The sequence below is a fragment of the Monosiga brevicollis genome, genomic scaffold (assembly GCF_000002865.3).
Source record: "Monosiga brevicollis MX1 MONBRscaffold_7 genomic scaffold, whole genome shotgun sequence".
Classification (NCBI taxonomy): domain Eukaryota; class Choanoflagellata; order Craspedida; family Salpingoecidae; genus Monosiga; species Monosiga brevicollis.
The window spans coordinates 897,810-923,042 of record NW_001865044.1 but is presented as its reverse complement, the minus strand read 5'-3'; the positions used below and the strand labels follow the sequence as shown (position 1 = coordinate 923,042).

At 55.6% G+C, this 25,233-nt stretch overlaps 6 protein-coding genes across 6 annotated transcripts; 2 read left to right on the top strand and 4 right to left on the bottom strand.

Moving 5' to 3' along the window:
* Positions 1-507: 507 nt before the first annotated feature.
* On the bottom strand, positions 508-6,277 carry MONBRDRAFT_32055 (uncharacterized protein; the record flags this gene model as incomplete). The annotated part of the gene is made up of 21 exons (XM_001744861.1): positions 508-666; positions 750-851; positions 876-953; positions 1,068-1,164; positions 1,254-1,341; positions 1,420-1,480; positions 1,612-1,703; positions 1,792-1,975; positions 2,072-3,285; positions 3,403-3,473; positions 3,597-3,832; positions 4,032-4,097; positions 4,225-4,292; positions 4,387-4,474; positions 4,622-4,729; positions 4,853-4,969; positions 5,076-5,167; positions 5,281-5,380; positions 5,512-5,631; positions 5,728-5,814; positions 5,912-6,277. 21 exons carry the CDS (start codon positions 6,275-6,277, stop codon positions 508-510), a joined length of 3,594 nt encoding a protein of 1,197 aa, XP_001744913.1.
* Positions 6,278-9,024: 2,747 nt separating this feature from the next.
* Positions 9,025-10,018, bottom strand: MONBRDRAFT_36725 (uncharacterized protein; the record flags this gene model as incomplete). The annotated part of the gene is made up of 3 exons (XM_001744860.1): positions 9,025-9,201; positions 9,579-9,694; positions 9,829-10,018. 3 exons carry the CDS (start codon positions 10,016-10,018, stop codon positions 9,103-9,105), a joined length of 405 nt encoding a protein of 134 aa, XP_001744912.1. The 3' UTR covers positions 9,025-9,102.
* Positions 10,019-11,012: 994 nt separating this feature from the next.
* Positions 11,013-11,545, top strand: MONBRDRAFT_16444 (uncharacterized protein; the record flags this gene model as incomplete). The annotated part of the gene is made up of 2 exons (XM_001745038.1): positions 11,013-11,148; positions 11,343-11,545. Coding segments are annotated over 2 exons (339 nt in total), but the record flags the coding sequence as incomplete, so codon positions are not given.
* Positions 11,546-12,220: 675 nt separating this feature from the next.
* On the bottom strand, positions 12,221-13,271 carry MONBRDRAFT_7483 (uncharacterized protein; the record flags this gene model as incomplete). The annotated part of the gene is made up of 5 exons (XM_001744859.1): positions 12,221-12,427; positions 12,527-12,608; positions 12,702-12,831; positions 12,921-13,040; positions 13,202-13,271. 5 exons carry the CDS (start codon positions 13,269-13,271, stop codon positions 12,221-12,223), a joined length of 609 nt encoding a protein of 202 aa, XP_001744911.1.
* A 2,949-nt stretch (positions 13,272-16,220) lies between these two features.
* On the bottom strand, positions 16,221-20,900 carry MONBRDRAFT_32052 (uncharacterized protein; the record flags this gene model as incomplete). Its single annotated transcript, XM_001744858.1, has 15 exons — positions 16,221-16,281; positions 16,376-17,031; positions 17,180-17,262; positions 17,364-17,552; positions 17,648-17,713; positions 17,816-17,857; positions 17,940-18,009; positions 18,131-18,282; positions 18,418-18,544; positions 18,638-18,673; positions 18,766-19,418; positions 19,538-19,625; positions 19,715-19,818; positions 20,018-20,056; positions 20,655-20,900. 14 exons carry the CDS (start codon positions 20,898-20,900, stop codon positions 16,803-16,805), a joined length of 2,124 nt encoding a protein of 707 aa, XP_001744910.1. The 3' UTR covers positions 16,221-16,281; positions 16,376-16,802.
* A 39-nt stretch (positions 20,901-20,939) lies between these two features.
* MONBRDRAFT_32051 (uncharacterized protein) lies at positions 20,940-24,351 on the top strand. The gene is made up of 11 exons (XM_001745037.1): positions 20,940-21,249; positions 21,421-21,643; positions 21,782-21,896; positions 22,446-22,533; positions 22,668-22,731; positions 22,850-22,888; positions 23,051-23,114; positions 23,263-23,303; positions 23,460-23,538; positions 23,646-23,872; positions 24,027-24,351. Exons 1-11 carry the CDS (start codon positions 21,071-21,073, stop codon positions 24,084-24,086), a joined length of 1,179 nt encoding a protein of 392 aa, XP_001745089.1. The 5' UTR covers positions 20,940-21,070; the 3' UTR covers positions 24,087-24,351.
* Positions 24,352-25,233: the final 882 nt, after the last annotated feature.

The following is a 25,233-nucleotide window of genomic DNA, read 5'->3' as shown; positions in this document are numbered from 1 at the left end:
GGGCGAATTATTTTTTTTTGAAAGTGTGGTGGGTACAGGCGTCTGTTGCCCTTTCGGGGGAGAGCATCAAGTGGTGACGAGGTGCCGGTTGGTAACATTTCACCGGCTCCAGCTAGACAGATGGCGCGCTCCGAGTCTTTCAAGCGTTACATTCTGATCAAAGGCACAAAGACGGTTCTCGGTCTGTGTCTGAATGCCGTAAAACCGAAGCCCAAGTGCTGATGGTCAGAAAAAAAGTGTGTAATCAGCAACTTGGTTTCGTGGATAGAGCCATATGCAGAGCGTGTCCCCCGTGTCCCCGGTCGTGTGACGAATATGGGAGCGGTAAGACAGTGACTTCACTTTCAATCAATTGACTCAGGGAAGAAGTTGAGGAGCCAGGTGTCAAAACACCACTGCCGCCTTCACCGTCCCTCTGACTATCAGATGAACGGCGACTTTTCGATTCTTGGTGGAGGATGCAAATCAAAGCCATATCACGCCTCGTTGTAGTGGCCGGCGAAGGCCCTAAGCAGTGTGCTGCACGGTCACGATTGCAACAGCATCGCCACAAATTGCTTGCATGAAGGTGGCAACAGCACCCACGTTCAAAGATACCTCCTCACCATGCTCATGAGGGGCGGCATCCTGAAGATCTGCCAACGCAAACGGGCGATTCACCTTAGCCTGCAAGGTCAAGGCCGATGCAGAGTGAGAAAAGCCGACAAAGACTGGCCAAGCACCAATGGCATACATGCGGGCACACAAACCTCGGGTTGAAACGCAAGAGCAATGCAGCTTCCACCATAGACATCATGAAAAAAGAGACCCAGGTGGCCGAATTCCTTGCTCAGAGCCTCGACAAGAAGTGCCTGCAAGTCAAAGCCCGCACGAACCACCTCGCGCTTACGCGCCGCCTCTGAAGTCAGGTTCTTGAAAACCTGGTCATCCCCGTGACCCGCCTGCTCGCCATGCTACCCAGTTTGGCCCAACCAGACACACGGTGAGGCGGGGCAACGCGTAACGGAAGTTGGGGGGAAGGATGACCTTAACAAGCACGGCTGGAAGCAAGCCATGTCAGAACATACCAGCACGCGGCGTAGCCCCTGCCAGCTGCGCACAAGTCGCGCAGGTTTGAGCTGGAGCACAATGTCAAAGTCGCTGGTTGGCGTCTCAAAAATTGACCTAGACCGCAATGGCTCCGTGAGCAAATTGTCGGAGAAAGCAAAACAAGCATCGCGTCGCGCGCGTCCTCTTTGCCAAAAGCAACATACAAGATGTTGCCTCGTTGCTGACCAATCAAGCTGCTGTCGTCCTCAAGAGCATCGCCCGCAAAGCGCAGACTCTGCGCGGCCAGCACACCTAAAGCCAAAAGCGAGCATTAGGCTAAACACAAGGAGACTCGGACAACCGACGAGACCCCCAAAATCGTGCACATACGCAGGCGATTCAAGATAGGAGCTCCAGGTCCAGCACTGGTAAACAGGGTGCCGGACACATCCTGCCGCAGATGCCAGGACAAGCACCGAATCGTGAGCGAGTGTTTACTCAAGGAGGTATGGGTATGGGTGTGTGCGTGTGTGTGTGTGTGTGTGTTTGTGAAGCTGCAAGTACCCACACGGTCACACCAACCTGCGGGGTAATGATCACGATAGATGGCAACGCAGCACGGCTCTCGCGTGCCTCGCGCAGCGCAGTCGCCACCTGGTCTTGCGTGAGCGAGCCTATTGCCGATCCATTCACAAGCGCTTCGTCAGAGCGTATCTCAACAGCCAACCTGACGTGGGCTGCGACTGAGAGCGGTGCACTGACCTTGCGGGTCCACGACCAGAACGTCAGCATCAAAGTCATGATGGGCCAAGACGGATAGGCCACGCAAGAAGCCAGCCTGAGCCGAGCCGGGCGGGGCCAGGCCACTGCCCACAGAGTATGCATGTAGCATCAAAAGCTCGAGTGCTTCCTCCTCAAAGTGTCCGCTGCACATATGGCAAGCCACCTGTGGTACAGTGAATGCCGTCAGTGAGGCGGTGGATCATAGAACAGAATGGGTGTGGCCGTGCCATGGCTTGCAAACACACACACACACACTTACCCAGCGTTTGAACAGGCGACAGGCATCGCCAAAGGAGGCATGGGCCATGTGATAGCTATGGACCATTGCGTGGTGCGCAGGAAGTGCAACAAAAGACTTGTTCAAAGCAATCAAAGCCGGTTGGTACGTGGCAATGGCCTCTTCCAGCTCCTCAGGCACATCCCGGGCAGCCGCACGCAGTTGGCGCTGGGCCAGCTGTGCCTCCTCCAAGCGCTGCTTGACGAGGTTGCGCTCAAAGTCAACGCGCACCACGAGTCGGAAGACATAGCCGGCGTAGTCTACATCCACGTAGGCCGGTGTGACGGTCGTGCGACAGCGCAGGCGAGCAGCGTCCAAAGCGTTGGCAATTTTGATGTAAAAGGCTGACTTGACGTGGCGAATGGCCGTCCAGTCATTGGGCCAGCGACCGCTGCTCTCCAACTGCAAGACAACTTCCAAAGCGGGGGCCCAAGAACGGTGAGCGGCCTTCTCCTGGGGCGGTGGGAATGGGTCAGTGTAGCGCTGCGTGGCGCTCACGGGCTCCACGCCGACAATTTTGAGAGGCAGATTCAACTGGCGCAGAGCCGAAGCCAGTTCACCAAAGCGTTTGTTCACGTGTTGCGTTGCAACGCGGCCTTGATCAGGCTCATTAGGACCGGTGCCCAGAACGGGGCGGAAGCTGTGGTGCTGGACAAACACATTTTGGCCTTCCAGCTTGCAGTGTCGCTGCAAGATGTGCAGGATGATCCATTTAACCACATCGCAGGCCTCTGAGGGCGCACAATCCCAGACCACGGCCTCGCGAATAGAGCTGTCCTGGAAACGACGCATTTCTGACTTGGCGCCCCAAAAGTCGCGGAACGCAGCCACAGCCGATTCATCATCAGACATGGGTCCCAGGTCAATCAAGCGCTCCGTGTTGGCATCGTCAAGACGGAGCCCAAAGGAGAAGAGCGTGGCATCAGCAGACGCCGACGGGCTCAGGTCGATCGGGGCTTGGTCAAGGGCCCACGGCTGAGTGGTCTTAGCACTGGGCACCACCAGGTGGAGGCGATCACCCAGCGCACGAGTCAGTAGGGCCACCACCAGGGATTGCACAAGGGCATGCCAATGACCGCCGTAATTGAGAACTTGTGCGCTGTAAGCGGCAGCAACAGCGGAGGTGGCACGCACGCGCACGATACAGTCATAGGCCAGCGCGGCACGTTGCTGTGATAGGAATAAGGCTTGGAAACCTGAAATGATGCCAGGCAGGATACCGCGGAAGGAAGAGTCAGAACAAGTCAACAAAAAACAAACAAACAACAACAACCAAGAACCGAGAAGGATCTAGCACGGAAGGCAAAGCTAACCGTCGACGTGATCGTCATCAAGAATGGCCAGGGCCACGCGAGCTTCCTGTTGCAAAAGCTGTCGGCCAGCCCTAGATATAAATCATAGGGTGAGAAAAGCGCACGCACACGCGCGTGTGTGTAAAACTTCTGGCATGTTTTTTTTTTCTTGCGTGACGCAAGTCGAGTTGGGATGGTGCGGAAACATCTCGTACTTTGTGGTGCGAGCCAGCAGATTGACGCGGCCATTCGGGGCCAAAAAGACGGCATCGAAGGCCTGAAGGAAGGTGGCGTCGTCGGCAAGAGCTTCATCACCCTGTTCATCACCGCTCGATTTGGCCGCCGCGCCGGCATTCGCCTTCATGCGCACGACTTGACTGCTCCAGTCTTGCAGGGCCAAAAAACTGATAACTTTGCGAAACATTTGGTAGCTGCTCGCCTCGCGTGGGAGCTGGCGAGTTCGTAGAAGGTGTGCCAGGAGCATGGCGGCGCAGTGACCATTGAAATGGGCATGTCCCTCATCACCCAGCTGGCGCTGACGAATCCAAGTCTGACGTTGGCGAGCAGTAGGAATGAGTGGACAAAGTCTCGGGTTAATAAAAAGGAATACCAAAACCAAAAATAGGATCCAACTCAAAGCCGATGCCAACCTTGAGGAGGTTGAGAGCGGGGCCAAAGCTTGTGCAACGCTCGTCTTGAGCATAATGATCAATGGCCTGCGATGTGTCAGGATAGGATCGGAAAAGGCGTGAGCGGTGGCCCAGCAATGCACAGAGACCAGGACTCATGTGAAGATGCGGTTTTTCGCAATCTTGGTAGTTGACTCTTTTATGGTCAGCGTACATCGTGGTCTGAGGTCAGAAAGCAGTCCTCAAGAATGGCATTGTTATAACGTGGCGTTGCCGTCTCATCTAATGAAGACAAGACAGATGGGGCGTTATTACACACGCCAGTGAGTGAAATGAGGCAACAACAGAAGCAACAGCGTATGATGAAGCCACATACCAGAATCATCCTCAGTTGGCTGAACGGGAAGCAAAGAGGCGTTGCGAGCGCAGCGAAGACAATTGCGATCCGGACCCAGTCGCGACATCTGAAAGAGGAAATGAGATCGAACAGGTGAGTCGTGGCCGCTGCAACTGACTTGGCTGCTGGATTGTGGTCCGAGTTGCCGATGAAAGGGAAAGGGACAAACAAATGCAGGCAAGAAAGAGGCAAAGGAAAGATGCCGACAGCCAACCTTGAAGAGATCAGAAGCGTCAATGTTGGGCAAGAGACGCACGCGCCACTTGCTGGCTGCACCGTCAATCTGCGGCAGATATGTCAGAATAGGCTTTAAAGGATCCTCCTACAAGTCGCCAGAAAGTCGAGTGTGAGACTTTAGATTGGGATCACGGTTGGGTCCATTCATCTGTTGCCCAAACAAGGACGCTGCTCGTAACGCCAGGGCAGTGTCAGGGAGAACACATACATTCAAAAACTCAAAGCGAGGATCTGTCACGTCAGGGCGTGATTGCAGGTGAGCAGCCAGATGAGCCAGAAAGCAGGCACGCTTGACAAGGTAGCGGTTGTTGAGGTGATCCTTGTTCTGCCGACGCGAGAAGAGCCAGGGGAGATGGTTGAGGGTTACAAACGACCAAGAGATGGTGCGCTCCAGTAAGTGCTTCAGGCAAGGGACAAAGGCGAGTGCTTACATGGAACATGCTTGTGGGCATGGTGACGGCCAGGTCCACTTGAAGGCAGGGCTTGCAAGCCGTTTGGGCGGCCAGGCTGCCAATCACTTCGACTGCGAGGTGTCAGTCAGAAGAAGGCAAGAAAAAAAGGTGGGTGTGGTGCTGTGGCAGGACCAAAGCAGCAGGACGGTGATGGAATTGAGAACCGTCGCGCAGCACGACGTACCAGCTGTGGGGGCGGCGATGGTGTACTCCAGTTCGCGAGCCTCAGTTTGACCTAGGACGAGAGGCACGCGCACGCCCTGGACGCCCTTGTCCATGGGTACCTGTGACGTGGTTTGGGAGTATTTGATGTTCGGTGTGCAAAGCGCAAGCAAGTAGACGAGCATGGGTCAGCCGACAAATGTCGAAAAAATGACATGACATGTGGCAGGGCGATGTATTGAGCGAGGCAGACCAGTTGGGGGGTCTCAATGGCAGGGAGGGCCTCGAGGTGCGTCTTGAGAGCTTGCAAATGAGACTTGAGCGTGCGAAGCTTGTGGTACTTGACCTGGGTCTGCTTGAGCATCTCGTCCAGCTGTCAACGACATGCGTGAGTTTTTGCGCCAGCTTTGATGTCGACAAGTTGCAGCGGACCGCAGGCCACGTAGCCTGGGCGGAACGAGGTGCCAACCTGCATCTTGAAGATGTTGGATTTGAAAAGCAGCTGAGCCTGCTTGAGCTCAACCATCTCCTCCCGTGAGGGCGCCGCGTACAGCTCCTGCGATCAAGGAAGTGTGTGTGAGAGGCGGTGGGCCAGGGGCACTTGTGCAGGGCCGAGGGCCCAGCGGCTGATCATGCATGGGGTTAGCACGTACGCGAGATGTGCGGAAGGCAGAGGCAGTAACTTTGAATTGGTTGGCCTGGGCCTCTTCGGCGGTCATGCCGGCGCGACCACCCTCCTCATTGGCAATGCCATCAGCGTCGGTCTCATCCTGCTCGTCGGGTCGAGCATCAGTCTTGAGGTCAGTGGGGTCAATATCCGGAAGCTCGGGCAGATTGACGCCGGTAACAATGCCGGCGTCTTCCTCCTGTTGCAGAACGGCTGACTTTTTGGAAGCGGGTTCAACGGGTGCATCCTCTGCGGGTGCAGCCTGACCGCGCCTATGAGGGCGCTTGTTGGGCTTTCTGGGATGCGGGTCGATGCGCCCCTTCTTGAAAAGGGCAACGGGGTTGCGACCCATCTTTGGCAGCTTCTGAAAAAGAAAAAGCGCCCTCCGAAGCAAACCAATGAAACAACAACTCCCTCAAGAACGTCAAGGCACAGGGAGAGGAGATAAACACCACCGACGCCCAGCCAGAGGCACTCCTCGTCCTCGTCGCGTCCGCGTGCGCTCAAATGTGTGTGTGTGTGTGTGTGTGTGTGTGGCCATGTGGGCTGGTATGAATGCAGTTGTCAGACATATGCGAACCAACACCTTTGTCAGATTTTAATGTCAGATACATTTATCTATGAGAGAGAGAGTGAGTGAGAGAGTGAGAGCTGTGAATTGTGTGTGTGTGTGTGTGTGTGTGTGTGTGTGTGTGATGGTGGAGGAGGGCGGGCGGGCGGTAGCTGGCTCGGGCTGGTTCTTCTTGTTGGTGGGGGGAAGGTCGTCGGCTGAATTGCTGGGGATGGACTTGGATGGTCTGATCAATATGATTCATGCCGCTGGTGGGAAGAGATGCTGAAGAACTCAGAAAGGAAGATTGAGGGGATCGAGCGTATGAATTGTAGGAAGGCAATGCACTTTCAAAAACACCAATGAACACGGCACCGAGGGAGGGCGCAGCCCTTGGGGTTTCCCGGTCATGCCGTCTGCTGCCGGCAAGAGGCAGGAGTGGGTCGGGGCACAATGGCCATTCAAACGAGAATGCCATGCCTCGTTCTTGTCTGCGGGCGCTTTGAGTGTAGCAGTGTGGGAGACAGACGCGAACAGAAGCCAGGTCGTTGCACCGGGCGTTAGGAAGGTATCGGGAATCATCAACCAAGGCTGAGAAGGGGGTTAGCTCTTGGGAGCTATCTTGCTCGCAAGATCGGGATCAGAAAAGAATTCTACGGGCACGCCGATTGTTGGGTGGTCAGATGTGTGGATAGAGGAAGGAGTGTGCGTTTAGCGAATCAGGCAGCCGCAGCACTTCCGACACCGTACCACTGGCAAAGTGAGCAATGTCATCGGGGCGATTTTGAAGAACCGATCTAGACCGGAGCAAGGAGCCGCCAGGTCCCATCAGCGTTAGCAAAAAGGCGAGACAGGCTCCATTGGAGCGTCCGATGGGCTGAGACACCGATCATGGGTGAATGGGACTCACGAGGAGAATGCGGCCGTCATTTGCTTGATTTCCGGGTGATCGCGCAGATACCGTTCGTTCTCGAAGCGCATGCGGCGCTAGATTCCCAGCAGCAGGTAGCCAGCCACATTGGCGTGTGAGATGCGGCCCAAACGCCTTGGCAACGAGCACACCGAATCTTCCCGCTTAGCCGCCAAGCAGCAGACACCTGTGCGTGGTCAAAGCGTGATATAAATGGGCCTACCTTTTGCTGATCCAAGCGCGCTTGTTGTGCCTCGTCCAGCAGCGGAGCTTCACTCGCCGCACCACCCGTGGGCGCCGCCTCGCCGCCTGCCGTCGCCATGGTTCACCTCAAGCTTGACTTAGTCGATTCAAACACGACCGAAACCGACACAAAATAACGTTATAAGCCTTAACAAAACTACAACAACCAGTCACAACTCATCATTAACTCCCAATGTCATTCATCTTTTCACAACAGCTGTTGCCATCACCTGTTGTCAACGTGTCGTGTTTTTCTTCTTCCGCGGCGGTGTGAAACGGACCTCGAGAATGGCAGCGGTCACAGGATGCACGGCCGTTTGGGGCCGACTGGCAGCGAGTACTCGCTCAGTGGTATCATCGTTTGGAGCTACAGCGCCTAGCCTTGTGCAGGCACGTGGTGCAGCACGTGAGTCCAAGGGCAAGAAGAATGCGGCGGATACCATCGAGGCCAAGGCCAATCGTGAACTGCTGGAGCTGCTCAACGTGCCGGCGGCTCGGCCTCGTCACCGCCTGTCTCGCGAGGTCAGTCCCTGCCAACAAGGCCGCCTGTTTTTTTTATTTTCCTTGATTCAGGGTCTGGACGGGCCCCGGCCCTCCTCTGCCCCCCCTTTTTTTTTGTTTGTATCCTTTTTCTGTCGTGAAAATGCTTTGCTGTGTCTCTGCCTCATTTGGATAAACATGGTGGCGCGGGCGGGTGGATGCATGTGTTTCAGGAGGAAAATGCGCGCTGCATGATTGCAAAGGAGTTTGCGCGTCGCGCAACCCGTCAGAATAACAAAATCTGGAATGATGTTGAGGTTAAGCGAGCGCTGGTGCAGGAAGCTCTCTCCACTTTGGAGTCTTTAGGCCATCCCGAACTGCTCAAGCGCGCATTGGAGCCTGACACGGCTCCGTTCCCGCTTGAGGCCAAGTTCCAGATGGACACGCCCCCAGGCACCGTATCGGCCAATGCTGCGGCTTGAGTTCTTCCGCAACAGTGACGCCCGTCATGTTCATTCCAGCTTGCCTAAATCTTTTTCTTTGTTGCGCGTTGTGCTGCGCTGATCTTGACTTGGCCTTTGCCTTTTATGATTTTCGGAGCAGCCGCGCTTCCTGTTTTGCTTATTCACCTGTTTTATTGTTGAACAACTCGAAGCGTCCATGCTTCGAGTGGTTGATTTTGTTTTTCATGCCCTGTACAATTTGCGGTGGGCGACTCAACTTACCTGGACCAGCACCAGCTGCTTTCGGCTACTGCTGTGGTTGCTGCGGTTTTCGTGAATTTGGTCCGAGTGTCGCGCTGAATGTGTATCTCAATTGTCCTGGATGTCCTGGGCTTATGGTGGTGACTCAAGCAGGTCGCGAGTCGCCACACATTCACCCCCACGCCGTATATGAGGCCAGAGAGCGGAAGACGGCGTCTGGTTCTTTACTGTTGGTCGTTGCCATGGCCTTGGCGCTTGGCGCCCTTGGTTTGGGGTGCTCTGCCACCGGTCTACCGTCGTGAGCTGTGATTGTTGCCATGGTGTCCGTTGGTGCTCTCATGATCAAGTCGCTCCTCGATATCCTCGGCTTCAATCCGAGCTTCTGTGAGCTACGTTCAGGCGCATGCGGGCCACCACAAGAGGATGCATGGTCAGCCGATGGTCAGCGTGGTGGCTTCAAGCGTAGAGTTTTGTCCGAGCATCGCGCGAGCTGCGCTGCGCGTTGTCTCTGTCCTTTCCCGATCCCATTTCGTGCCGGAGACCCAATACGATTAATTCATTTCACATTTTGAACTCCCGACTTTTGCCTGGGCCCACCCTCAAAATGTGCACCCCCACTCACGGTCAGACGCCAACTAGGAGCAAACATGCTTACTCTCAAGTCACCCCAACGCACCACTGTTTCTCAAGGCACAGCACCATGCTCCACCCAGCCCCTCGCTCAACTCGCGATGTTTCCAGACAAGATAGTCAAGCCTCAACGTACCATATCAATCAACACCTCAATCTTGTACTTGAGGAGATTGTTTTCTTCTTGAAGACGCCGGTTATCATGCGTCAGCTTCTTGACGTCCACTTCTGAAACGTTTTCTGGCATCTTTTCTACGCGCGCGCCATGGCCATGCCAGCGATCAAGCCTCATCAGCAACAGGGTGGGGGGAAGACTTGTTGCCAGGCCAGGTCGGGATGCATGCTGCCACGGCCCAATACGAGATGCAGCAGCCCGCAGCACATACCGGTGGTCCAAACACCATCATCGTACACCAAGCGAATGCCACCCAGCTCGAGCGGAATCGGTGCGCGCCCAGCCTGCTCCTCTTTGGAACGTGAGGAGTGCCGGCCTCGAGTGTCTTCATCGTGAACTGCAGTCGATCCGCTTTTGGTGCCGCCACCGCGGCGGCCTCGTGCCCCACTGCTACTGCTCATGGCGAGTGAGGAAATCAAAGCACCGTTCTATGTTTAAGGCGCAGGCGTGTGCGTCAGACCTCAAGCCACGTCCATTGCCCCTGCTCAGCTCAGCTTTGAAGCACATCTCCCCCTCGATTGAATACGATCACTATCAAGGCAAATCTTCACCATACACAAGTGCCTGCCGGTCTTTCCTGCCTCTTCCTGCTCCCCTCTATCATGGTTACGTCGATCCATTATCAACCCCCGCATCCATTCCGACCGCCCCTGCGCGCTGCTCACCGCCTCGAGAAAAGCACACACAACTTGATCCGAGGTGTTGCTTGAAATTTTCAAACTTTTTCGGTTTGGCGCAAACAGCAACAACTTTGATGCACATACAGACACGAATCTAGCTTATAGTGGTGTTGATAGCGACGCAAACTCGTCGAGTGGCTTCAATAAACCCTTGTTGACTGGCAGAGTCAACAAATGATCTGACATTTACCATTGGTTTTCTTTTTTTGCTGTAAACAGACATAAAGATGAGAACACGTGTTTTGAACAGTGATCTTATGCGACATTTGAACCTTCTCTGATACTTTTTTTGTCCCCTTAGCCGGCAACATGGTGAGCGTCGCCATCCCGTCCCGTCCGCCCGTCCAGCCGATCGAGCTCGCGAACCAGCCTCGTGGCTTGGGCGGTGGCCACCGTCCCCCACCCACTGTCCGGTGGAATGGTCTGATCAATCGGCAGCGCAACGGCGCGTGTGACTTGACATCGAGCGAGAGCTCGTGTCATCCGCAAAGCTGCCGCCCGGACGGCCACGAGACATCGTTCGTCGAGCTCCTCGCTCGGACAGGTCTCGCACGCACGTCTTTTTCATGGGATGGCAGTGTCGTGTGACCTACGACCACGGCTCGCATGGAATTTGCTTGCTTGCTGATGTTGAGGACGAGCTGCTGATGCCATTGACCTGGTCTTGGTTGCCTCCTCACTTGACTCAATGTTCATGGTTTTTCGGGCTTTTTAGACCAAGGGTACGTCCAGCTTTGGTAAGCGGCACAACAAGTCGCACACCCTGTGTGTGCGCTGCGGCAAGTCGTCCTTCATGATCCAGAAGGGCCGTTGCGCTGCATGCGGTTACCCCCGTGCCCGCAAACGTTCTCGTAAGTACCTTTCCGCACGTCGGGGCACCAAGTGCTTGTCCCAGTTGTAGTATTGTTCGATGACACCCGAGGCTGAGCTCGGTTCATGGGAGGAAGGTGTTTGCCCCGGTCTCCAACAACATCGTCGTTGCCTCACACACTTTTGATTTGGTCTCCGTCTTGTACGAATCATTGCGTTTTTCGCGGGTGCTTAGCCGGTAGCAACAAGGCCATCCGCCGCAAAACCACCGGCACTGGCCGCATGAAACACCTGCGCGATGTCCAGCAGCGCTTCAAGAACGGCTTCCGCGAGAACACTGCTGTATGTTACCGTGCTTGGCCCCCCATTACCTGCGCTCCCACTGTGCATGGTGGCTTTTGCTGTTCAGCGCGCTCTGTTTTGACTATTATGGATTGAGTCCATGTTCGCATGGTGCTCTTGTCGTGTGGAACTTTTCTGCCAGTTCGTCGCGATCACGTACTCATTCCTTTCTTGCATGTTTTCTCAGGCCACCAAGAAGGTCCAGGCGTAAATTTTGACGGATCCTGTTTCGTCCAGCAAGTCTGGTGCCTTACCTCAGATTGGCAGCGGGGACAAGCGTGCCGCCATCCGAAATTTACACTGTCTGAACCTCTTTCTGATTGCTCCCCTGCCACCACGCGATGCACACGCATTCCTTCTGATTCATGTTGGGTGAAGCCATACATCGTTTGGTCCATGGGTGTTTAGAGACCAGACATGGATCCGCTCTTGCACATACTGAACCTGTCGCGCCACCCATGTCATGTATATATCGACCCCGAGCTGGTTCTGTACCCCACCAGCACCCCCGCATGACGAGCTGATGCGTATTTGAGCAAGGTGTCAAGTCTTTAGAGAGAGAGAGAGAGCAAGACAAACTTTCTGGATCACATTGTCAAGTCATCAACATGGAAATGCATCAATCAGTAACAGGGTCGGAGCTGAGGGGGTTGGCGTCATGTTAAAGGAAATGTAAATGGAAATGGAATTGAAAGGGCTCTGGGTGCTGCTACATGTTATGGAAGTGAGTGCACAAACTCTGCCCAAATGTCAAAAGGGCGGCAGAGGGTTTCAAGAGCTCGTAGCAGCGCTTTGCTCGCGGGCTGTGAGATAGGAGAGGAGCTGTTCCCGGGCGACGTAACCCTGCACAAAGGGAACACCAGTGGGCACTCGTTGTTGGTAGCGGTGATACTGCGTGCCGAAGAACAGCAGCAGATGATATTCTTCATACTCAAGTCGGTCAGCAAAGAAGCGGTAGGCCGCCCAGCCATACGCGATCTAGGAAGGTTAGGCCGGATGGTGCAAGATTGGCCCCAGGTGTAAGCTGGTGCCGGCGTGCAAAGCGACGCAAAAAGCAATCTTGGAACGCGGCCCTACCGAGCAAAAGGGGTTGCAGAGGAGGACTTGCGTGCCCACAGCCCACCAGAACCAACCGGCGTAGGCTGGGTGGCGGCACAAGCTAAAGAGAACAGGGCATGGCAGAACAGAGCGTGGGGCGCATCAGCAGGGGGTTGCAGAGTCCATTCGAGGGTAATCGTGGGCACGCACAGACCTGTAAATGCCTGTGGTGACGAGCTCGTGGCTCTCAAGTTTGTTGGTGGCCACGATGTGCTTGAAATTGCTGCCCGCCGTCCACATGGCCAGCTTGCGGAAGGCCTCGCCCAAGCCGACCATGGCCAGCCCTGTGTAAGCAGGCCCAAGCCCGCGTGCACGCATGGCATACATGATCAGAGGCTGATTGGCATACAGCTGGATCGCGCCAGGTGCGTACCGGCGTAGGAGATGATGTTCAGCGACTTGATGATGGGGCAGTAGCGCATTTCCAAGTAGTACTCGATGCAACAGCTGAGCGCTGCCACGTGATAGCTTCGACTGTGGTTGATGAGAAAGGCTATTATGGGAGCAGGGCACAAGGTTGGCCAATGAGATCCAGGCTGCGCTTCGTTGCTTTTCTTCAAAACGCATCACCCAGGAAGTCTCCAGCCTTGCTGCATCAGGTTGCCGACGGACACCTATAACGCTGCAAGGGGGGGGGGAAGAGCACGCTCTTACAGTCGAAAGAAAGGACGTCGCGATTGTAGAGGGCGGTCATGACATATTCCGAGCAGTGGAAAAAGCCCATAAACCCGAGGTAGGCCCCAAACCGCCAGTGCCTAGGGTATCGAGCACCATGTCCGGCGCGATGAGCATTTCAAGGGCCAGGCAGGCGCAGTAGCATGATGCAAGGCAAGGGAGAAGGTACGAGGCGCACTCTGGGCGATAGATGGCCAGCATGATGCCGGTGCTGGAAAGAGCACCCAGGGCCGTGGAGATGAGATAGGCTTGAGACGCTTGCTTTTTCCGAAAGAGGCCGTTATACACAGCGACGGCGCCGGTTAGGGCCGCAACGGTACCCACGGCGACATGTCCGTCTTGTACACTAAGACTGGGGTCGGTGACGGTCACGTAGAGCCGGCATCAAACGACAACAGGTGCCACGCTGAAGATGGGCTTTCGAGTGGAGATGGCACTGCGGTACGCACCGAAAAAGCTCTGGGGCAAACGTGCAGGTGGCGCCGCTCAGGCCCAAGATGTAGCCCAAGATGCCATTCCAAGCCTCTGCCATCCTGAAACGATTTGTGCATCAACCCAAAACTTGGCTAGGGAACAGGGCGTCGATTGACCTCCCCGCACAACTTGCAAACACCTTGCGCACCCTATCAAGCCAGCCCAGTATCCATCATGAAGACATGAAGACCACCACACACACACACACACACACACACACACACACACACACACACCGGCCACACGCTCAGCCACACGCTCAACTCGAACAAGGCCCCCGCGCGCCGGTGACGATGCTAACCTTGGAAGTCAATGTCAGATTCTGACCGCGACATGGAACGTCTGACAAATGCAAGGTGTGACGTGTGTGTTACCGCTTCCTCCCTCTCTCTCTCTCTCGATCACACACACTCTCTGAGTAACTGGCGTTTGCGTACCAATTTTGGCCAGCTTTTGCTTTCTTCTCGAACACATCTCTTCTTTCTTCTTCCAACAAATGTCAGACATTTTCGTGCTTCCGTGCTTTTCTTCGTGTGTGTGTGTGTGTTGAGGACGACGGACGGCGGCGGCGGCGAGAAAGCGAGGCGAGCAGTCAGTGGCTGGCGTGGCATCTGAACGCGAACGGGGGGGGGCTAAGGACGACGGGGTGGAGGTAGTGGTTGGGTAGAAAGGAGCCCGGCGGTATAGCGGTGAACACTGGCGACATGGCTTTTCAGCTTAACATTCTTGTAGTCGGGGGCAAGGCCAAGTTCACAGTGGAGCTGCCCAAGGGCGGCGAGACGACCACGGCCGAGCTCAAGGCACTCATTGCTGCCCAGCGCGAGGATTGTCCGATCGACGCTCAAATGCTCATTTGCCAAGGCAAGAAGCTCAAGGATGAAGACCAGCTCAGCCAGTTGAACGTGGCCTCGGGTGCCACCATCTACGTGGGTCGCCAGCCAGGCACCAGTGCGCCACCCTCAAGCACAGCTGAGGAGCTCCCATCCAAGCAAAAGCTTATTGAGGGTGTCAAGGCTGCCCTGGAACGCATCAAACGGTTGGTGTTGACCTGTCTTGGCCGAATGCCTGGGATAGCGGGCCGGGCCGCTAGCCACCCGGTGCCATCAACTCACTCCAACGCTTCACTTCTTCGTCACCGCTCACCCCCTCGCGTGCTGTAGCTCGGCATCCCACGAAGAGTTTCTCGTAGCCATGAAGACCGTGGCCCGGCTGCTTCAGAACTTGTGTGATCACCCAGACGACCCCAAATATAAGCGCGTGCGACTCGAGAACGACGCCCTCAAGCAGCGCTTGTTTCGCTTTGACGGCGGAGCAGATGCGCTCCGGTGCGTGGTCTTGCCGGTCCAGGCGCCAAGTCAACACAAAGATGATAGCATAGTATAAAGGCATTTCCGAGACGCGACCCTCATGGTTTTTTTAATGACCCAACCTCGACAGGGTGGTGGGCTTCCAGGACAGCGAAGAGGAGCCCGGTTCCATGTTTGTGCGCCAAGTCAACCCGAACTTGCGTGCCGTCTGCGACATGCTCTCTGCAGCAGTTGGCGCGTGAGTCCTTCCCCAAGCCGCGTAGCTCCGTCGCTTGCTCCGTTTCCTCGCTGTCGATTGACTTTTGTTTGCACCGCGCACCGTCGGCCTGCGCTTGCTATGCTCACACATCTCATTACTCGTCTGTGGCCTTCAGCTCTCCCGCACCTGCTTCCTCCGCCTCTGCTGCTTCCGGATCTGGTTTTGGAGCCGGGTTCCCTGCCTTTGGTAACATGCCCGGTGGTGCGTGACTTGTCCGTCGCTGCGCAGCAGGCATCTTCCTCTGCTGCGGGTCTTTCCGCCATCACAGTCAAAAGTTCAATTCTTTGCCAACTCTGTCCCCTCAACCGTTCGTGTCTTCCGTCCTGTGTGGGTCGCCACCAAACCTGACCTCTGGATAGGCATGCCATCCATGGAAGGACTGGCGGACATGATGAACAACCCCATGGTTGCTCAGCTCATGAGCAATCCAGAGGTCTGTTTTTGAGCACTCGCCCAACGATGGTCTTGCCAGTGTACCCCGCGGGCTCGCCTGACGCTGTTGTCGTGACTTTCAGTACATGCGGACCATCATGCCTCAGGTCCAACAGATGATGCAAGATCCTCAGGTCTGCTTCCCAATCTTATGGCTCTCCGCCCTTGCCTCCTTTTCCCCTAAGCCTGAATCTCTAGGGATAGGGGGTATGCCACAGACTCATCCAGCTCATGCCCGCCTATTCTACTCGCGCATTTCAGGCCCTGCAGAGCATGATGTCACGGTTTGGAGGCGCGGCTGGCGCATCCGGCGCGTCCGACGCATCAGGTGCTTCGCCACTCTCCGGCATGTTCAGTGACCCAGCCATGATGCAACAAATGCAAGCTGCTGCCCAACAACTGCAAAGCAACCCAGAGGTCAGTCGCCGCCGAGTCCAGCCTGCCCTGCTTTCCAAAATCCAACCATGCGAGGTTGCCCATTCTCAATGTTCAATGTTCCCCGTTCTTGTCGACTCTTAGATGTTGAGCTCGTTGGCCTCCAGCTTTTCTGGGGGCAACTTTGGTGGTAGCGCTGCTAATCCTGGCAGGTAGGTGCACTCCCTTCTTGGTTTCTTCTTTTCGAGGTTGTATGAGGTTTATAGCGACATGGCCTCAATTTTCTTTTTGACGGCTTTGCGCCAGGTCTTTGGAGGAGCAGGAGGACGCCATGCTGCAGGAAGCCATCCGGCTTTCCATGATGGATGCCAGTCCTTCAACCAGTACAGGCCAGGACTCACCCCAGCGCCCACCGGAGGGCAGCGATGGTAGCAACGGCGGTGACAGCACAAACTAACCAGCAGTCCAATGTCTTATCCCAGTATCACAGTGTGAACACCGGTCGCATTCTGCCCTATTGCCTCACCCTGCTTTCTTCCTCCTTTTGTGCCTCGTTCATGTTGTCGTCTTGATGTCAAATCAAATCTTCTTTTTTCAAGTTTTTTTTTTTTCCTTTTTTTCTTGGTTTCTGCAACCCATTCGACCTGTTCCTCGCGTGATGAGTCCAAGAGCTCAATTCATGGTTCAGGCAGGTGTCAGAATGTACTCTCACGTGGCCGCCCAAGTCGGCAATTCACGCATCCATGTTAAAGACACGTTGCACATGGTCAATCGGTCCAAGAGCAACGTTGGCAGCCTTCGAGTCCAAGCCCTTGGGAGTGAGTGAGAGATTGAGTTGGCTCAGCCACGCAGCAAGCGCATCGCCCGCAACAGGGTTGCCCTCTTTGTCCTCAACCACAGGAGGAGCGACATCTATAATCAGAGAACTTCGCAGCAAGGCCTCGCTCAGAGTGGGTCGGATTCTACAAGCAAAATCAAGCATTTAAACCATTTAGCACACCCCGCTGATTCACTTTCAAAAAGCTATGTTTGAGGCGGCGCAATTTCACGGCTCCATTTCGTGACTGCCACAGCCTCAATCATTGCAGATGGCAGGCAAAATTCACGTACGCTTTGGCCAGCACGATAAGCGCCTCGCGCCGTACACGATCCAGGCAGAGGTCTAGTAAATAAACTCCCATGTTGGGGACATTCTAAACTCGACATGTCAAACAGAAAGTGATCAGGACCAGTGCCGAGCATTGGCTACTGGTACCTCACATCTCGCTTGCCCAGGCTAGCATCGGGTACCGACCTGGTAAAGAGCAAAGAACCGTTTGAAGTTGTTCAGGGCCAATGCCCGCCGCACTTGTAGCGCATGGCTAATGGCCGGGTGCGACCTCATTTCAGGCGTCAGGTCCGACATGGCCACGAGGATGTCTTGATAGCGCGACTTGGCCGCCAGAAATAAGAGACGATAGGCCGTAAATTCGTCTTGGCAACCCTGAAAGATCGTCATGCCCATATTGGTTGAGCAGGCACAGTGGGCAGCGACGGAGGTCGGCGAGCGTCCAGAATACACGATGCCCAACGACAAACCTCGACGCCCGCGTCGTAGAGCTGGCGCAGCTGGGCTTGGCAACGATGCATCTCATCAAAGTCGCCCTACAGCAAAGGGGTTTTCAAGGCTGAGACGGGGCAGTTGGGGTCCAGGCGGGGACGAATTGCAAGTCTGCTTGCCTTTTCAATTGCGATGCGCGCATGCACTTCGTAGACCTTGACCGTGAAGGCATTGCGAATACGTTGGACCTAAATGCGGACGAAGCGTGATTTGGCCCGGGGGGAAGACTGACGGGGAGACAGCCGCCTTCAACTGGTGCGAGGCACTCACAATGAGATCCACGCGAATCGACTTGAGTTGACTGCAAACCCATTTGTAGCTTGCACCATCTTTGTATTTTCTACAAAACGCAACATGCCACCGAGGAATGAAGAAGCCATGCCATGAGCTTCGGTGGGGAAGCGGCTCACTCCAAAACCGTCCGCGGCCGACAAAATTTCGAGAAGGCGCGATAAGCTTACTTTGTGACGTTCGCCAGGGATTTGTGAAGGATGTGTTCTGGACGAACAGAGGCCGGATCGGGCGCTTCGTTGAGGCGGAAAAACTCCTTTTCCAACTTTGTACACGTGCCCACAATGATGGCACGGCTGAAGCGGGTGCCTTCTTCTCCACCCTAACATGGCAAAGTTATCAAGAGAGAGCTTTAGGGACGGTGGCTAGAAGGTGCTCAAGTCGATGCAGGCGCGCCGGTCGTTCGCGATGTAGGCGTACGGCTAGCGTCGACCACAGAGTGCCGACCAACACTCACCTCATTGGTTAAATTGAGTTTTTTCTTCTTCTTCTTGGCTCGCTTGGAGAGGGGTGGGCCGGGCCGGCTGTCTGCAAAGCGGTTGGCGCGGCTGGCAAGCGAGATTGGACTCGAGGCCAGGTTGGTGCTGGAGCAGCAGGTGGCAGCGGGCACGGGGTGAGAAGCGGGGCGAGACGGTGCAGGCAGGAGGAGGTGATGGCCCGGCTGCAAGACAGCCTACCTGCGCTTGGCAGCTTTCTTGTTGCCTGTCAAGATTCTGCGATGCAAACATGGTGGATGAGTGAGGCGATAGGAAGGTTGCTCTCACATGAACCACCCTTTGACTGTCGTCGCCGTCCTGGCACGTACGAGGGAAGGGGCTCTTGCTCCCAGTTGCGCGCAGCAATGGCTTCGGGTGGTTGCTTGAACAGTTCGCGCAGATATTCTTTCACCTGCTCGCGTTGCTTGTCAGATTTGCAGGCTGTAAAGGCGCGGGACACGTAGGCTTGGGCATCAAGCGGGATGGGCGGCCTTTTGCCGGACGTGGTGGCTGCCTGGGTTGGTGCAGGGGTCGGAGCGAGAGCTGGTTTCGTGGCCAGGGATTTTGGAGCATTGAGGTTGGCGACGCTGGTATATGCCGGTTGAAAGGCGGCGGTTTTTTTGGGTTGTCGCTTGATGTTGAAGCTAATGCCGCTCGTTCCCTTGGGTTTCGCCGGGGAAGTGGTAGGTGCCGAGTCGGCAGCCTGGGTTGCTTGATTCGGCGCGGCTGTAGGTTGGCGACCCGTGGACCAAGCCCAGGTGTTGGCGGAGCTACTATTGGGTGGGGCGCTCGAGGCGGCGGGATTGGTGGGTTGCATGCCAGGTGGCGGGGGCATGGGTGGCGGCGCCGTGTTGGCAGCGGAAGGCGCGGGATAGGCGGCACTGTAGCCTTGGCTGTAGTCATGTGCGTATGCGTAGTTGTAGGTGGGGGCGGCTTGCACATGTGCAGTGCTAGCCGCTGCCGCTTGCGCATAGGAAGCCGTCTAAGCGGGGAAGGTGTGTCGCCCAGTTGCGTGCGAAGATGAGCGTAGACAGCAGAGCAACGAGCCCCGAAAAGAGTAGGGTTGTACGATGGTGCTCGACGCTGTCAGGTTTTACGTACCGCTGTGCCAGTGTTGGCGGTGGCCGGTGCGGTCTGCCCGGCCGGTGGTGGGGGTGGGGGTGGCGGCGGAGCTGCAGCTTGTCCGTAACTACGGGGGGCGTCGATGGGATGGGTGTGGTGAGAGTGGGCGCACCGGCGTGGCTGGCGGCGATGAGGACGATCCCCTGGCACACATACTAGGCTGCTGAAGCTGAAGAGGCGGCTGAGTAGTTGGAGTACGGGTAATATGCACTGTATGGGTACGTCCAGTTGTAGCCGTTCCAGGTCGGCTGAGGTTGGGCCTGCACAGGTGCCCAGTGAAGATCATGGTCCATGCAGAATAACGGAAAAGCGAAAACAATGAAATAAAGGGAAAAGGAAAAAAAGAAAAGAAAAGAAAGGTCAAGGTGACGTGGTGAGCGGGCTGGCGCAGTGCGGGCACGACTTGCGCGCGGGCCAATGATGATGGGCCATGAGGGCTGGGTCGTGCGCCTGTCGTACCGTTCCAGCCGGGGCGGTAGCTGTCACGTTCCAGCCAGGCTGGGTGGAAAAGCTGGAAGGGGGAGGTTGAGACATGATGATTGTGCGCCAGGGTCCTTGGCGGAGCAGTGCAGTGCGTCTCAGCAGATGTTTCGATCAAAGGGTCTCACGGCAGGACACGGTCGGTGTCAGCCGGGGGAGACGGGAGCTCTCCCAGTGAGCGCAAACAAGTTTCGCTTTCGCGGGGCCAGCAAGCCTCTTCAACCGCCCGACGCCCTGCTGAACAAGGGCAATCAATAAAGCTTGTCAATGATGCGGGCCGCACAGACCCTGTACAGCTGTTAGTGTGAGGGCAACGGCACGACCAGACGGCTGCCCTTTGCCCGTCATCACCGAGAAGAAGCAGCAGCAGAAAAAAGGCGAAACACCAGGGGGCGAAACCAGTGAGACAGTACATAATTGGGATCCGACGGTTTGCTTTGAAGGGGTATGTATACTTTAGCTGCCCGCTTCACGTCGCTTACGTGTGCAAGATTTGACTTGACGGTCATGGTCGTGAAAAAAACAAAAAAAAACCAAAAACTGGCAGTCGGATGCTGGCGTTTTGGCAGCCTTAGTTGGCCCAGAGCTCGGCACTGCCAAAGGCTTCAAGGCTGACCCCGATCATCTTACTCTTGAACAAGAACGCGCAAAAGAGAGCAAGAGAGAAAGAGAGAGAGAGAGAGTTTGAGAGAGCAAGAGAGAGATTGAGAGAGAGAGAGTGTGTGTGCGTATGAATGAATGTGTGAATGATTTGCACACACACACACACACACACACACACACACACACACACACACACACACACACACACACACAGCAACAGAGAGAGAGGGGGGCAGACGAGCACGACACATGCATGCATCAGGAAGGTGTGGCGTGAGCGTGTGTATTTGGAGACGGTGGTCGCCTGTGCTTACGGTAGCTTCTGTGCCCGAGCGGGGTTGGCTCTTCGCTGGGTATCATTCTGGAGCCTGGTGCTGAGTAATGTTGGTTGGTGGGTAAGCCGCGGGAGGCCGCGGATCAGATGCCCGCATGAGCTACAGCGGCAGCTTCCAAGAGGGAGGTGCATCCGAGCTTGTCAGTGCCGCCTTTCTTGACGGCGCGTCTTGGAGTGCAGCACTTTGGCTGTTCCTGGGCTTGGTGGGCACGGCAGCTGGATGGCAGCATTTGGCGCCGCAACTTCCCGTCGCCATGGCTTCTTTTCGCACCGGGTATGAATCGCTGGCAGCGGACTCGTGGCGCAGACAAGGCGGGCAGATTGGGTGGTGATCAGAGGGTCGGGGGGAACATGGGAGACTCGATATTGTGGGGGAGGTCTGACCTGTGTCATGTCTTGCTACGTTGACGGTTTGGTGCCTCGGGCCTGTTGTTGTGCTCGCCAGGTTTCTGTCCTGGTTGAACAATACGCGATATCGAATTGGAAACACGGCCGAGATTCGGACGGGGGAGATGATGTTCCTGTTGGGGGCGGCTTACCAAGTGCCACCGCGACCAGATAAAGAGGCACCAGAGGAAGAGCAGGCGGCGGCGCGGGAGGCGTTGCGGATGTTTGCCCAGCAACTCGAAGATGACGTTGCAACGCGGATCTGGTTTACCTATCGCAAGGTAGGTGCTCGTCATTTTGTGTGCTGCCAATCGTCACAGGTCTGGGGCCGAGTCTGGATGGATTGCTTGGTGCCCAAACCGTCTGGTCTGACAAGGTTGCAATGCTTTGGCGTGATGCTCGGTCCTCTGGGCTGGCAGGACTTTCCGCCGCTACCATCCTCGCGAAGGACCACGGATGTGGGCTGGGGCTGCATGCTGCGCTGTGGGCAAATGATCCTGGCGACAACCTTAATGGCTGTGCTGCAACCTCGGGGTGCGTCTCGCGGTCAACTCGCACAAGCTTATTCTTGTGTGCGGGTGCTGGCTGTATCACAAGGCTCGCCCTTTTGCTGACACCCCTGTGACTGGCCCTGCTTGTTCCGCTTGACTGATCGAATCGGCCGGTCTCGGCTTCTGCTTGCTGGTTGGTCCTTGGTGCGATCGCGCAGAGTGGCGCCGACAGAGTGGTACATCCGACCCACTGCCAGACTCAGACGCAGTTCTTTTTCCGGTGCGGGTGGCTGGCTTGTACAGCCGACAGAACGTGCGAAGACCCCTTGATGCTTGCTTCCTCGTCCGCTCATGGTCTGGCGGTGCCTCTGGGGCCGTGTGCTCACCCTAGGTGATTGCGCTCTTTCTGGATCTCGACGAGGAGGATACGCCCTTGTCCCGTGAGTTTGTCTCGACCAATCGCACGCGCGGCAACTCCACTGGGGATGACAGCGGCTCTGCACCCGACGCCCTCCCTTCCTTTGTTGTCTTGAGAGCGAGCTCTGGGTTGCGATCCTCGCTCACGCAATGGCGCTCTGGCCTCGTGTCACAGTTCATCACTTACTCAAATATACAATGGAAAACCATCATCTCAAGGCAGGACGATTCCAAGGACCGTCATCCGTTGGCTCGGCCCTGCTGTACGTCAAATGACGGGGGTTGTCGTAAAGGCCGGGCGCGCTTATGGTGTCGCCTGAGCTTCGATTCGCCTCCAGTCTTTGCCAACATGTAACGATATTTAATGCCGCGGGGATGGTGCTTTGGATGAATGCAGGCATCAGGTGCCCTCAGCGCTTGCACAACTTAATCAGTTTCGCGACGAGGAAGTCAAGCTTCGGGTAAGCAAGTTGTCCGGACGCTCGGAGATGCTCTGCGCATTTGACTTGGGGCAAGCGAATCGCTTCTCTTCTATTCCATACTTACTCGCGATCGGCGACTGGGTTGGCATATGGCTAGACTTACTTTGCATCAGACACCTTGGTGATCCTCGATCAGGTCTGCTTGCCCTCTTGTTGCAGTGGTTCTCCTCTGGTTGTGTCTTGCGACGGCGCCGCACGTGGTCTTTGCATGGTCCGCCCGCGGCTTTTTTTTTTTGGTTTTTTTTTTTCTGGTTGAGGCTCATGATTCCGTGGCCCTCTGATGTGTGCGGATGCATAGTTGCGGCCTGAAGAAGGACAAGCCGAGTTTGAGCCAATTATGCTGGTTTTACCTCTACGACTGGGTGAGCTGGGTCTGCCCTGTTCTGATTGAGCTCGCACTTGCTCCAGCGTGTCAACGCATGTCAATTTGCAAGTGTGTTTGTGGGTTTTCCATCTCATGAGTTGGGGGAGGGGCATCAATTGCTTGACGCGCAACTCGGCGATGTGCAGGAATTGAGAAGATTGGGCCCCAGTATCATGCACGTTTGCAGGTAAGATGCGCGCTGATAGCACTGATAGCAGGCTGGGGCCATCACGGTGGCAGTCATGCGACATTGCCCCCGGAATTGGAATGTGTGTGTGTTTTCATCATTTTATTGGGTCGTAAAATCTAATTGCGTGCCATGGAAATGGACACTTTGGCTCAGCTCTTGCTGCGTCAGCCGTGGTGCATGGGCTTTATTGGCGGGCACGACAAGCGGGCCATGTATATTTTTGGCTATCAAGGTTGGAATTAGGTCTTGGCGACTGCATCGGTGGGACACGCCACCGTTTTTTTTTTCCTTGATTTTTCACACACGTTTTTTTTTTTTTTTTGGCCGACGGGTACGCAGGGCATCAGTACTTTGGGTTGGATCCCCATCGCTGTTCTGCGGCGGTTGCACAGTCCACGGCAGAGCTTCGGGATCGATGGGTCGAAGTCCGGGACTCGTTTCACACCTCCAAGCTGTCGGGCATTGAGCGAGACGATTTGGACCCATCGCTGGCTGTCTTTCTGCTGGCTCGCACGGCAGAGGAGCTGGATGACATGTTGTCGGTCATTGGTCAGCCCACATCCGAGGTGCGTGCGTGTGCGTGCGCGCGCGCGCGAAAAGGCGAAAAGGCTGGGGTCGATCGGTTGACTCCTTTGCGCATCTGCTGATCGCATCTGCTGAAATCCTGATGTGCTGATTGGGTTCTGGGGCCCACCTTGCCTCGTGTGTGTTTTCCATTAGGACCGGCCCGGACCGGCGCTTGTCAGCGTCGTCCAGCATTCACCAGTGGGCTTGTTTTAAAGTTGTCCGCACTCATTTCCTGTGCGCACACGAATGGGCCCTAAATGAACCGGCAATGTTCACTGTCTTCGTGGCCAGGATTTGGGCGGGGACCAAAAATGGACCCGATTCGGACCCCCAACTCTGGACATGTTTTGACGGGTGCTCTGTCCCTCTCTTGCTTTGGTTGTTTGTTGGCTGTGATTGTGGAGCTGAGAGGTTGGACGAGCGTTTGTTTTTGTAATTAAAATGTACTTATTTTTGGTCGGAAATCGATTCAAAAGGTATACGTTACGCTCTCCTCCAAAATTCCCTAATGACTGCTTTGGGTTGCTTGCACCTTAGTTACTTATGGAGTAAGGTTTGGGTGTGCGTCAGAGAGAAGCTGATCCCAACACCAACACGAGCATGGACCGTGTTGGAAGCACCGCTGCTCCTGTTTCGACCCTTCCACTCTCGCTCCAAAGCCTCACCGATCCTCCAAAGAAGCTCGCCTCCCTTTTTGCAGCGACCCTTTGTTCTCCTGATCTTCAACCACACAACCTGTGGCGCCTTCTCCCTTGTTGGCTTGAAGGACAGCCCCCTTCATCTCCTCCAAATCCTTGAAACACACACTCTCTGAGCTCCCACGTCGTTTACCTTGCTTCTTCAACCTGAAATCAGCGTCGCATACCCACATCTCTGCTCCAAAAGTGCCCTTCACCTATGATGTCTTGATGATATGATGCCCCACAACTCAAAACGTCATACGCTCACAAGGGGCCCACCCCGTCAAGCAAGCACACCCTATTGATCGTCGTCGACACAAAACAGCATACCACTCAACCCTTGTGTTTTGGTTTTCGAAGAAAAACTTGTCCTCCTTCTCCACCCTTGACCTTCTCCTCCTCCTTCTCCTGCTTGACCTTGACCTCTAAGGAACTTGCTTCCTCCAAAAAAAAACACCTTTGCCCTAAGGGGTGGTTCACTGAGGAATAAGCCAAAGGGCCCTTCTTCACCCCCCACCTCCGTCTCCCGCCTCTGATAATCCACTGGTTTAGTCGACGGGCGCGCAACTTGTTGGACGGTTGTCCCGGTCACTGGCATTTTCTTGCGGAACATCCTCCACCGGAACCATGTTCGCCAAGTTTGCCCTCGTCGCCCTCGTGGCTGTGGCTGCCGCCCAGCC